The sequence below is a fragment of the Alternaria dauci genome, chromosome 9, assembly GCF_042100115.1.
Source record: "Alternaria dauci strain A2016 chromosome 9, whole genome shotgun sequence".
NCBI lineage: Eukaryota > Fungi > Ascomycota > Dothideomycetes > Pleosporales > Pleosporaceae > Alternaria > Alternaria dauci.
In genome coordinates this window covers 1,270,702-1,282,900 of record NC_091280.1, presented here as the reverse complement: position 1 = coordinate 1,282,900, position 12,199 = coordinate 1,270,702, and the positions used below count along the sequence as shown (strand labels likewise).

General features: G+C 52.3%; 4 protein-coding genes across 4 annotated transcripts; 2 read left to right on the top strand and 2 right to left on the bottom strand.

Annotated features, from left to right (window-relative positions):
• Positions 1 to 454: 454 nt before the first annotated feature.
• On the top strand, positions 455 to 2,640 carry ACET3X_009112 (uncharacterized protein; the record flags this gene model as incomplete). The annotated part of the gene is made up of 2 exons (XM_069455271.1): positions 455 to 2,536; positions 2,614 to 2,640. The coding sequence occupies 2 exons, from the start codon at positions 455 to 457 to the stop codon at positions 2,638 to 2,640; spliced, it is 2,109 nt and encodes a 702-aa protein (XP_069303189.1).
• Positions 2,641 to 2,686: 46 nt separating this feature from the next.
• On the top strand, positions 2,687 to 4,528 carry ACET3X_009111 (uncharacterized protein; the record flags this gene model as incomplete). Its single annotated transcript, XM_069455270.1, has 1 exon — positions 2,687 to 4,528. The coding sequence occupies one exon, from the start codon at positions 2,687 to 2,689 to the stop codon at positions 4,526 to 4,528; it is 1,842 nt and encodes a 613-aa protein (XP_069303188.1).
• Positions 4,529 to 4,897: 369 nt separating this feature from the next.
• Positions 4,898 to 7,855, bottom strand: ACET3X_009110 (uncharacterized protein; the record flags this gene model as incomplete). The annotated part of the gene is made up of 1 exon (XM_069455268.1): positions 4,898 to 7,855. The coding sequence occupies one exon, from the start codon at positions 7,853 to 7,855 to the stop codon at positions 4,898 to 4,900; it is 2,958 nt and encodes a 985-aa protein (XP_069303187.1).
• Positions 7,856 to 9,016: 1,161 nt separating this feature from the next.
• On the bottom strand, positions 9,017 to 12,087 carry ACET3X_009109 (uncharacterized protein). The gene is made up of 4 exons (XM_069455267.1): positions 11,347 to 12,087; positions 10,637 to 11,273; positions 9,665 to 10,562; positions 9,017 to 9,592 (listed from the first exon to the last, which is right to left on the bottom strand). The coding sequence occupies exons 1-4, from the start codon at positions 11,860 to 11,862 to the stop codon at positions 9,511 to 9,513; spliced, it is 2,133 nt and encodes a 710-aa protein (XP_069303186.1). The 5' UTR covers positions 11,863 to 12,087; the 3' UTR covers positions 9,017 to 9,510.
• Between the last annotated feature and the right edge of the window lie 112 nt (positions 12,088 to 12,199).

Sequence of the window (12,199 nt, the reverse complement as noted above, 5' to 3'; positions counted from 1 at the left end):
CCGGTGTAGAAGGGAGGGGTTGTCCGCATTAGTGTGAGATCATCAGGATGTCAACCTGCATGTCCGTGTTCGAGACCGTGCGATAGCCTCTTCCTAGATTTCTAAGGGCTCGTCCGCACTCGTGGCAAAATGCGGAGTGACACGAATGCTGTTCGTCCGGGTCGTACATGACGATCGTGGCAGAACTCGAAAGAACGGTGAGTTGCCATGTAAGATCTATCGGCGGTGCAGGAGATTCGGAGGGTCGCGTCGTAATGATCCGAATCAGAATACGACGGTCGTATTGTCGGCCCTGAGTTCGTCGCAATCGGATCGAGCTAGCACGTTGCTCTTTCCGTAACTCCGCCTCAGCCTATACGTGTCTGCACTACGCAACGCCTTTATGTGATTACTGTCTAGAAATACGCTGCCTCAGTTCAACTGGCATGATCCTCTAACCATCCCCGAGACAACCATGGAGCGAAAAGTCAGCCTGAAAGACCTTATCCGGAATGCGGGCGTCATACCGGTTGACCAGCGCCAAGCAGTGTTACCGGCCCCAACACAGCCGGCGGTGTCAGTCAGTGAGGAGGACATCTCGCAGGCCCGAAGTATTCTACTTGATCGGAGAGCCAAGAACCCTGAAAGCAAGAATAAGCTGAAGAGCATCTTCAAGAGTTCGAAAGACAAGGATAAAGGACAAGATGCAGGGCAGTTCTCGCAAGAGGAGCTCGACCAGGCTTTGTCCGCCGTCATTCGCAGTCCAACAACAGGACCCGGCCTGATCCAAGCTTTCCTCACTCTAGGCGCAAAAGTCAACATCATCGAAACAATTGACAAGAAGAGAAGATCAAGCAACCAGGCCAACACAGCGTTGCGGCGCCGGAGTACAGTCTTACAACAGGCTGCGAGTCTCAGGAAGGCTGATGGTGTCAACATCCTCGCTAGCTCCGGCGCGGACCAACAAACCTTGGACGAAGGACTGAAAGCCGCTCTCACTGCCAACGACCAAGAAAGCGTAGGTCTACTACTACGCCATGGAGCGGACTTGAACAACTTCCCCAACGCTCTAGCGAATGCGGTACGGTCGAACGACCTGAACTTCGTCAAGCTCTTGTTGCGAGCACCGAAGCCACTTCGCCCTCAGATCATCTCGTCATGCCTGCCCGCTGCGGTTCAGCAAGGCTCAGATGCCATCATATCGCTACTGATTGGATATGGTGCTGATCCGAATTTCGACTCAGCAAGCGCTCTAAATATGGCCATTGGAAGACAAGCCTACAAGATAGCTATCGCTTTAGTCGCCGGACCAATACCTCTCAACGAATCAAATCTCCAGCACGCGCTGGACACTACCATGAGGCTGCCTACACGCCAGGCAACGCTACAGTTTCTGCAACTCTTGTTCTGCTGTGGACTGCCTCCCGACAGTCGTGGTCTACCGGACTTCCTTATCATTTTGGCCAGAAGTAATGATTCTTCTGGTGCGAAGATGATGGTCAGCTACGGCGTACCGACCACTATCAATGATGCCGAGTGTTTGAGAGAGGCCATAGAGAACTCGAACTGGGGCCTGGTGGACGTTATTCTTCAGACACCAATCGCTCCCCAGCATGCGACAGTAGCACTATCTGTTTTGCCAACAAACACTCCGCAACCAGATAGGCTTCGTGTAGTTGAGGCTTTGCTAAAGAAAGGCGCAACAGGTCGTCCCCTCAGGTCATTGCTCACACAAGCTACGAAGGAGAGAGATGCTCAATTGATAGATCTCCTGCTTAGCGCTGGAGCGCCAGTCGATGCGAGCAATAATGGTGCCCTTCACTTTGCAGTGGTTAACAGAGATATTCGGACCCTCCGTTCTCTTCTCAACGCTCGACCTCCGCCGGAGAGCCTGGATTGTCTCTTTCCACTCATTTTCCGTACCGACGCAATCTCGACATCTGAACGACGTGAGATTGCAGGACTGTTACTCGAGTACGGTGCACGGGGCCCTGGCGTTGATCAGGCTCTAGTTGATGCAATCGCAGATACTTCGGCTGGGCGGGATGGAGCTCTGATCATAGAACTTGTTCGAAAAGGAGCAAAGGTCGATAGCAGGGCTTTGTCATCGGCAGTCACGCAAGTCGACATGTCTCTTCTGCGGTTGCTTTGCAATACTAGGCCCGATTCTTCGTCAACATCGGCAGCCCTACCTCTGGCTTTTGACTCGCAGTCCAGTCGACACTCGCAGACACTTGAGATCATAAATTTGCTCCTTAGTTACGGAGTTGAAGAGGAGCCAGCTAGTCAAGCCTTGCAAATTGCCATTAACGGCGGCCCCGACAACATCGACATCATCGAAAGGCTCCTTGCTGCAAGCCCTAGATTGCTGAGCACTGCTTTCAAGTACACTTCAGAACTTCAAGACCCGCAGAAGAAAGCACCGATACTTAGTGCTCTTTTGAAATTGGGAGTACCGCAAGAGTCGCTCGACCAGGCTCTTGCCGCGGAGACACGACAAGCTATCGCCACAAACGACACTACCAGTACCAGGTTGCTATTAGGACAAGGAGCATCTGTGAGTCATAACGATGGCGAGGCATTGAGTGTTGCGGTAGCATCAGGTGACAGCTCGCTAATGGCATTGTTACTCAGTGGACATCACCAACCATCACGATCTAGCGTCACGCGGTCCTTCCGTACGTTGTTCACCAACGACAAGTTGTCAATGAACGGGAGCAAGGAAAACATTGGCGAAATGGCAAAAGAGCTACTGGTCCGTGGAGTAGAACAATCTGCTATCGACGCTGCTCTACGATCGGTTCTTGAAAACAACCACGACAGTAAGTATACGGACTCGTGGGTAGATCTGTTACTCCAAAGTCACGCCGATGTCAACACGGCCGACGGATCATGCTTCGTCTTTGCAGCACAAGAGCACAGTCACACCATCTTTGAAAAGCTCATGCGTCACAACCCCAATTTCAACATTGTTGTCCCAGCCTTGTTGAGTTCTAAGCTTCAAGACGAAGTAGTCGTTGCCGCAATACAATCATGCTTCGATCACGGTTGCAAACTTGAAGAACTCGGTATCGGATATAACAAGCCACCGATTCTTATTACCGCCATGACTGTGTACCCACGCAATAGTGCGCTGCTCACACTGTTGTTGACAAACGGTCTGGACGCGGAGATTACTATCCCCATGGTTATCCATTCGTCCAGCGGACCCGAACTCGTCCCCGCACTCCTGTGGGCACTAGCACAACCCCAAAAGCGCATTTCGGACAACGTCATCTCCGTGCTTCTGGAAGCTGGAGTATCCGTCAACCGAGTTTCTCCTATTTCGGAAACTTCGGCGTTGATGCTCGCCGCCCGCGAGGGACGTCATGAGATAGTAAATGCACTAATCGTGCGGGGTGCGGATGCGGATCTTCGAGATGCATGGAATAAATCCGCACTGTACTACGCTAGTAGCAGTTTGTCCGGGGAGGCCACGGTGAAGGCACTAGCGCCGCACGTGTTAGGAAATGATGGAAGCTTACACGAGGCGGTCAGACAACTCAATATCGAAGTCGTGAGGGTGTTATTGGAGCATGCACACGACCCGAATTATCCTTCCCGTCTCCATGGTGGCAGAAATGCTTTAGGAGAGTTATGCCTCAAAGCAACAGTCACCACATCAGCACATCGCTCAAAGCTTCGCCAGCTTCTACGTCTTCTTCTGCGTAACCGCGCAAACCACAAATTCCGTGCCCGCAACGAAAAGTCGACCGTCATCCTTGCGCTAGACAATGCCTACAGCGCTCTCCCCATCACGGAAGCCTTGTTGGAAACAGAAATATGGCAAGATCTCAATGACGAAGCACACATCTACTGCGACCCAGCCTCAGGCCTCCACTATTCTCCGTACTCTTACGTTGAACTCGTAGCTACACCTGCTCGCGCCCCTGTCAAACAAGCTCTTCTCGAACTTCTGCGCGACAAAGCTTGCCGCCCAGTTTACTACTCCTCATCGGCACTCCAGCCTGTCGGCGCCACCGGCATTCCACCTTCGATAGCTAAACTGGTCGACAAACAAAAAGAGCACGAACTCGACATACGCCACGAGAAGGAGAAGTTCGAGCACAGCCGCACGATCGAAGAGACCAATCATAAAGACGTATTGAGGAGGAAACACGAGAGCCAAGATGTGGAGCTGGCATTGCAGACAAAGGCAACGCAGCATTACACCACCCTAGAGCAGCAGAAGCATGAATTTGAAGTCCAGCGGGTGAGAGAGGCGGAGCGTATGAAGCGCTCAGAAAGAGTGGCTTGGCATAATTTGTTGCAAGAACAAGAGCGCGATGCTGCTGCTACACGACAAAGTGTAGAGGAGAGGAAAGTGAGGGAGGCCATGGCGGCAGAAAGCAAGATGATTGAGCAGCGCAAACTGGAGCTCGAGCATAGAGCTGCTGTGGAGAGGAGAATGCTGAAGGAGAAGGAAGAGCACTATGAGAGGAATGTCAAGCGACAGAAAGAGGTGAGACAGATTGAAGGGGGGCCACCGCAATGGGGAACAGTTGATTAGCAGTGCTTTACAGAGGAGTTCACGATAGACAAGAACTGGGTGAAGTTGATCATGTCATAATGTCTCTCTGTACCCTGCAAATGCTATGGAAACCAAACAAGGAAAAACACTGATGCAACGAATGCAAACCCATGGGTATCGTCGCGCTAAAACACCAAACCAAACCAAACTAGCCCAACAACACCAACGCTCAAAAACATGAGCAACAAGAGCCAAAATAAACGCCAATGCTGAAAATGCCACTGGCGATGCTCTTGGTCCACAGCTAAAGCAGGACTGAAATCCCAAAACCGTGGCGTGTGTAATAATGAATGCGAAATCGTGTTCTTTCCCCCTTCTTTTTATCCTTCCTTCTTTCCTCATAATGTTTTAAATATGTGCCGCCACGAATGACAGATCTTCGTAGTCCTCGTCGTCAAGATCAATTGTAGACATGTTCATGAGGTCCTCTTCAGCCTGCTCCAGTGCCACCTTATGGCTGTGGGCGAGCTGTTCCCAACCCAGGCTGATTCCCGTGAGTTCCACAGCCGACATCTTAGGTCTGGCAGGGCCTTGCGTGTTCTGGATGTGGTATGTCAAGTTCTCCTGTTCGAGGACATGGCTCGATGCTTCTGAAGAGGTTTCATCAGACTCTGAGTCGTCATCGGTGAGGCAGGCTCGCTCGTAGAAAGCCTGCTCGAAAATAGCGTTGGTCATGGCCATTGATTCTTTGCGCATGGCAGCGGATCGATCCGTTTCCATCTTGGCAAACAACTCCATTAGGTTACACCCGAACGCAACGCGGTTTTCGCGCTTGCGCAGCCAATGATTCTCGTTGACAAGAGCGTCAAACATTGTCTTGGCCCTGCCTGGGACGTTCAGTGGGTCCTCTTCTTCTCGAGGTTGTTCAATTGGAGCAGTTGTGTTCTCCATGGTGAGTTCAATATCGTGGCGTGAAGGCTCGTCCGCATTGGCTAGGCGCTCTCTGAGAGACTCAATCTCCAACATCTGCGTTCGGTCCACGGCCTGGAGCTCCATAATCTTATTATGACGCCTCTCGAGCTCCTCCTGCAGAGCCTCAAGGCCTTCGGTTTTGCTGGTAGCATCCTTGATCTTGGCTGACAAATGTTCGATCTCGAGTTCCTTTGTAGCAATAACTTGCTCGCGCTCGTGGATCTTCAGGACTGTAGCGCGATGTTCTGCCGTGAGACTTTGTAGTTGGCGGATTGCTTCGTCGTCCTTCTTCCGCGATGCCTCCACCTCTTTGGCCTTCTGAGCCCAGGGCGTAGGACCGTGTTCGATCTCTTTGGTGTTGGCCAGTAAACCAGCACGGTCTGACCAGTCGTGGAGATGAGCAGTCAGGCCGTTCAGTCCGGCAGTATAAAAGGCGATGCACTGGTCATTGTCGAGGTCATCAATTTTGTACTTGATCTCGGCGATCTCGCGAGCAGAGACTGAGTCATTGTCCGAAAGACTGGTGCACTTCGCGACCTCTTCGATCAGACCGCGGACAAACTTTGCGATACCTCCAGCAGCCGACGCCAACGCTTCGTCATACTTGACGGCCTCGTCGAGACCATAGGGGAATTGAGGATACATGTGGTCCTGGGCGAGAGCTTGCACAGTTCGCAGCAACTTTGCGGCAGCCGTAAGGGCAGCTTGTGTGTTATCCAGAGGAGTATTGAAGTGCTCCAGCGTGTATTGACATTCGTGGAGTATGGCATCTGGGACTTTCTGGAGGACGAAGGTGGCGAGGTCATACATATACGCTATGTGCTCAAGTCGAGCATGTATGGAGACGAATAGGGAGAGCATCTCTCCTTCCGGTCGACCAGCTAGAATATCCTGGTGGCTGGAAAGGATCGCGTCAAGGGTTTTGGTAGAACGCTCCAGAGATCCAGTAAATTCCTCGAAGTTGATAGTGTCCGCCTTCAAGGCGTTTAGGCCTTGGTCAAGGACCTGCTCTACAGTGATCAACTCCTGGTATATCGGTCCAACATTGGCAAAGTCTGAGAGTGACAAGCCGCGAACCGCGGACCAAAGACGGTTGCTTCCATCTTTAAGGACTTCCAGGTAAACGATGGACTGAACACAGACAAGCCTGGATACCGCATCGTCCAAGCGGCCACCGTTGCTCATGTGTCGGTTGGTGCTTCTCAGCACACTGATGAGGAGGTCAGATTTCCCGGCAATTCTTTCTGTAGTCAAGTAGGCTTGGAGTGATTCGCTTCGGGTAAATTCCTTGGACTCGGTCTCGTTCCAAATTTCAAGACGCTCGGCGAGCTGGTCTGCCTTCAGCGATATGAGTGCTGCTTCAATCTCCCTGGTGGTAGATAAAACAGTCGCTGCGCGGAGTTGTCGGTTGAGGTCCATGACTTCGTTGAATCGCCCGGTAGTATCTTTCACCTGGGCCTCCGTCATGCTCTTTGAAGACTCGGCGTCGGCCATTCTGGCCTGAAGGTCCATGACGAGATCGCGGAATTTGGAGATCAGGGATTCATGATCGGTTATGATGACGGTTTGTTCTGCGATCTGACGTGCTTGCTCCGCGAGCTCATTGTTCTTAGCCTCGAGCTCTGCAAGCATATCCTCTTCTTGCTCTAGATGCTGAGCTTCAAGCTCGTCGTTAAGTTCCCGCAAGTTTTCGAGGTCTTGCACCACCATGTCCTGCTCCGCGATTCTATCTTGGAGGGTTTGATTTTGTTGAGTGAGTTCTTCCACCATGTCCTCCCACTCGTTTGCAGCGTCCAGTTGTTGTTTCAGGTGATCGACGAGGTTCTCGGATGCGTTCAAGCGCTCGTGAAGTGTGCTATTCTCCCGTTGGTAGAATTCGAGTTGTGAAATATCGACCTCAAGGCTGAGAATTCTGGCCTTGAAATCCTGCTCGCGTTCCTCCGTCATCTCCTTGAGTGTTATCAATGCCTCCCTCAGGCGGTCGTTCTCGTGCTGGAGACGGTAGTAGCCAGCTTCTTGTTTTTGCTCCTCCGACATTTCTGTAGTGAACAGCTCTGCCTCGTCTCGAAGGATGTCGAGCTCCAAGGTCTGCTCCTCTAATCTCTTGCGCAGAGACTCGATCTCCGCCTCAGCCTGGTCCGCCCTCTCCTCTGCCATTTCTTTGTCGACTAAAGCATCCTCTAGATCGACCTCATGATCCTGTAGTGACTTGTTGACCGCTTCCAGTTCCAGTTGGAGGGTCTTGAGCCTCTCCTTGTGTTCTTGTATCTCAGTGTACTGCGACTGGCATTTGGTCTGCAGGCGTTGTATTAGACCGTTGAACCTGTCCCTCTCGTCACGAACTTGCGAAAATTCTCTCAGCCGTTCTTGGTCTTCCGCATGCTGCTTCTCCATATGTCTGATTGTTGTTTGTAGGCTCTCGACGTGGCCATCTCGAGGTGCTTTCCCAGCGTTACTAGTGACTGAGGACCCCAGGCTTGGTCTGGATGATGAAGGTGCGGGTCGAGAGGATTCGGGTCGAGATGATTCGGGTCGAGACGATTCGGGGCGAGAGGATTCTCCGCGTAAAGTTTCGGGTCTGGAGAATTGTGCGCGGGAGGGTTCAGCCGCTGAGTTGCTAGATGTGCTGGCAACGCTGGCTTTTCGAACAGGTCCACGCGAAGGTGGCTGTGAGGATGACGGACCTGCGACCGACTGTCGCTTGCTCAACGTGGTGGTTCTTGCTGCAGCAGGCTTTGGAGCAACTACACTGGAAGGCCGAGCCCTGGGTGTGGGGGGCGGAGCTCTTGCTCTTGAAACAGCTCTTGGGGTGGGTGTTGGGGGTGTGGGTGTGGGCGGGGTTGGGGTTGCCTCGGAAATTATAGCGGCTATGCTGGAGTCCCGAATGAACAGACCGTGGCCAGGAGCACACGTAAAGTACCGCTCATTGCGGAGTGAGCCATCGTTCTTTCCGTCAGGCGTAGGGAGTTCTATTCCGATAAAATGGCCTTCTGACACGTGAATACCCCCTACGTATCTGACGACGCCCTCCTGATGACCGGTAGTCCTGACCGTCTGGCCGACCTTGATATCCAGCGTAGACATAGCTCCTGAATGCTAGCCAGGAGCGATGCTGAGATTCGGGTGTAGAAGGTGAGAGCTGGGTGGTGGCGTGAAGCAGTCTCGACGCGTCGAGGAGCAGCTGTGAGTGGGGAGGAGTGCAGTTGCGGGCAACTGACTCAGAAAAAGCTTGGAGAGTGCAAAGCAGCAGAAGCAGATACGCGACTATGCAGAAGTAGCGGCTCGAAAGTGGTGCTGTTGTGGAAAGTAGCATTGAGCAGTGGCAGAACGCGTGGTGTGGATGGGAGAGGGAGGAGCGAAGTGGCAGCGTTTATATGAACTTTGGAAGATTGCCAAGATCCGCGGCGATGATTCGCGCTAAGGGTGGCGATGGCTCGGACGAACACTAGTTCGCGGCCGCGGCGGGCAAACCCGGCGCTAGCGCGTCTTAGCGCGCTATTCACCCAAACTCTACGCGTTTTCTGACGTACAATCAGCCCATTGTGCAAATGCCACTTCGCAATGAACTCTGGATGACATCTGTCTGCAATGTGTCCTCTTCTTATCGCAGGAAACGGTAATCATATTCTCAGGCAACGGTCATCGTGTGTTCGACTGCTTGCCACATCTGTCACTCGCCCATCACTTTACTCGCCGCATATGTCACTCGCCCATACAGAGCTGAGCTGCTCATCCCATGACTAGAGGAAATATCGTAAAGTCTTTTGGCGCGATGATAACGATGGTCAGAGGCAGGTACAGTCTCACTTAGGTATGTCGTCGCAACGATGTATTGGCCACTGATCAGATCATAGGTTCTCTACTACTCAAATATACATATGCATTGAATTGCTGCAGGTCGCGCGGTTCTCTAAACAAGCGATGGCATCTCGTTATAGTACATCATTCCATGTACTTCTGTTCCATGCATGGTACGCATGCACACAATGCCCTACAACTTCGACATGACCGCACTCGGAAGATGTGCTCCACCACGTATTCATCACCACTTATCGCGAAGCTTCCAACTCCCTGATCCTTTGCTCAATATCAGGAACAGCTCTGAGCTGCAGATCGATATCTTCTTTCTCGCTGCCGGTATGTTAGTACGCGTTTTCGCCCAAGGCGCAGAACCACTCCTAGACCAAGGTAAAATGCACTTACTCTTCAAGTACCGCCCTTCTCTCCGCATCGAGCCCTCCAAAATAGAAGCCGCCTTGACCATCAAACTGCAGTATCCTGGTGTGATACTTCCAGAGACTTCTCCGGTGGCTGACCGTCATAAGGGTTATGCCCAGTCTCTTCGCTTCTTCGTACATGACTCTTTCTACTTCCAGGGTAACAGAGCTTGTGCATTCGTCCAAAATGGCGTACCGAGGCTTGTGGTAGAAAAGTCGCGCCATAGCAACACGTTGTTGGAGCCCGCCGGAAAGCACGTCTTCCCACTGCGCCTCAGCATCAAAGCCACCGGGGCGGTCGATAAGGGATTCAAGGTTCAAGGTCTCGAGTATAGAAAGAATGTCGTTGTCGGTAATCGACTTGGAGTGCATGTCATGCAGCGAGTCTGGATATATGATCTGTTGGCGCAGCGTGCCACGCGAGAGGTATGGTCGTTGCGGGATATAGAAGATGTCTTCGAATGGTGGCTTCCGTACCTTACCACCATATACAGGCCATAGACCGCCAAGGATACGAAACAGACTACTCTTTCCACATCCGTTTGGCCCTACGATTAGTAGGTGATCTCCAGGTTTTACGTTGAAGGAAAGCGCCCGAACGAGTACATCACCATTCGGAGATACTATAGGTACATCGATGAACTCGATATCGGTGCCTTCAGTCACAATACCACGACCGCGCAGAACAGCTGCGTTTTCCTCGATGTCGGCTGAAGAAACGAGTTTCTTCTCGAAATGGCCGGCTTGGATGTCATCGATTACGTCGAGGAGAGTTGACACGCGTGAGGTATAGCCGGCGAGTTCGGTAATCTCCTTGTACGAGAACATGACGCGACCGAAGGCGTCACTAGACATGAGGAGCATTCGGCGGTTGGTTACGAAGCCTGTGGGAGTCACAATTGTCAGTAAAAATATCTCGCATCCCGGACGAAGGGTATTATGGTTTGAGGGCACTCACTCTCCGTCCGATCCCCCATGGTCATGCCGCCCGTGCCCGGTACCTTGAAGAACACGGGCACACTGCAAAGCAGCAAACCCAGCGCACCCCAGAAGTATTTGATCACAAAGTCTTCCATGACTCCGTGATAGAATCTCCTCCTCAGTATCCGGTTGACATGTTTGATTAGCGTAAAGTATCCCTTATCCAGGGTATCCTTCTCCGCCTCATGCCCTGCATACAGCGCCACCTCCTCGCTCCAGTCAATCAACCTAGAATGCTGGAACCTGAATTCGCCTTCTAGCCTCGCTTCGTCTGCTACGTATTTGCCAAACGGTGGGGTAAGCGCCCTCATTACGTTGGCCGAGATCTGGACAAGCAGGCTCATGAAGAACAGCCCTTCGCCGCCGACGCTCCGCGATAACGAGTAGTTGTAGATTATAATGTCTAGAACAGGTTTGGCAAGATTGGAATAGAGTTCCGCGAGCGAGTTGGAGAATTTGGAGACGTCGACCGTGATGAGCTGGTCGGCGTTGGCGATGCGGTCGTCAAGGGCGGAAAGCGTGTAGAAGGTCATCTGGGAGAGGTATTTGGAATGAATGTGATTCGTAAGGCGTGTTCGGTATTGAAGGGAGAGTTTGCACTGGTGATAGGAGAGCTAGGCTTGTTAGCATGTCTTCGGCTCCCGTTGCGTCTTGTGCTTTGGCTGCAGGGTGAGAAGGTTGTCATACCATACTGTTCGTGAACGTCGCCGGGATAGCCACAGCCATCCACCATACCAGTCCTAGGAGAAAGTCCCTTCCTTTGCCCCTCACAAGCGCACTAACCAATCTTCCGTCTAACTCGGCGACATACAGACTGATCATGGTCCTAAGCACCAGGAAGATACTGTGCCCGATCAGAAGCCTAAACTCCTTGCTCTTCCAACCGGGTATACATATCTTCAGTAGTCTGAGCAGGTTCTTGAAGAACTCCCTGTTCAGCTCTGCCTTCTTCCTGCCTGTTGCTTCGCCCGCGCCTGCAGTTGTCTTGTTCGCTGACTGGGAAGCACGCCGTAGAGAAGCGGCCTTTTGTTCGGCGATGGCATTTCGTATGCGATTTATGAGGGCGACAAAGAGGGTAAGGTACACGGCGCGTGATATGCGTGTTCGGTGTTGGAGATACAGACGTGTGAGGTCATTGACGATGGCCTTGGCAGACGCGCTGGTCAGGCGGTGGGAAGAGAGAGGTTTTGAAAAGACAGCCATGGCTACCGTGGACGAGGCATTGGCGTTTTGCAAGAGGTTGACGCCGTGCGCAAAGCGTCGTGGCGTGGTCGTTGTTGACGGACGAGCTCAGTAGGTTGGACTGTGGAAGTTGGTAGTGCGATAGTCCGACGGACGGTCTACACGGTTGCGCAACAGGCCGGTGAGGTGCAGGAAGCCGCGCGCGTCCGGTTGTAAGGTTTGGTGAGGTCAGTGTATCATGAGAAGGTGACGCTGTGCAAGCAAGCCTTACCTGCAACATGTGAACGAATGCCTCGGCTTCCCCACAAATCGCCTAACCGCATTAGGACATAACCTGGGGAAAGCTTTCACATGAACG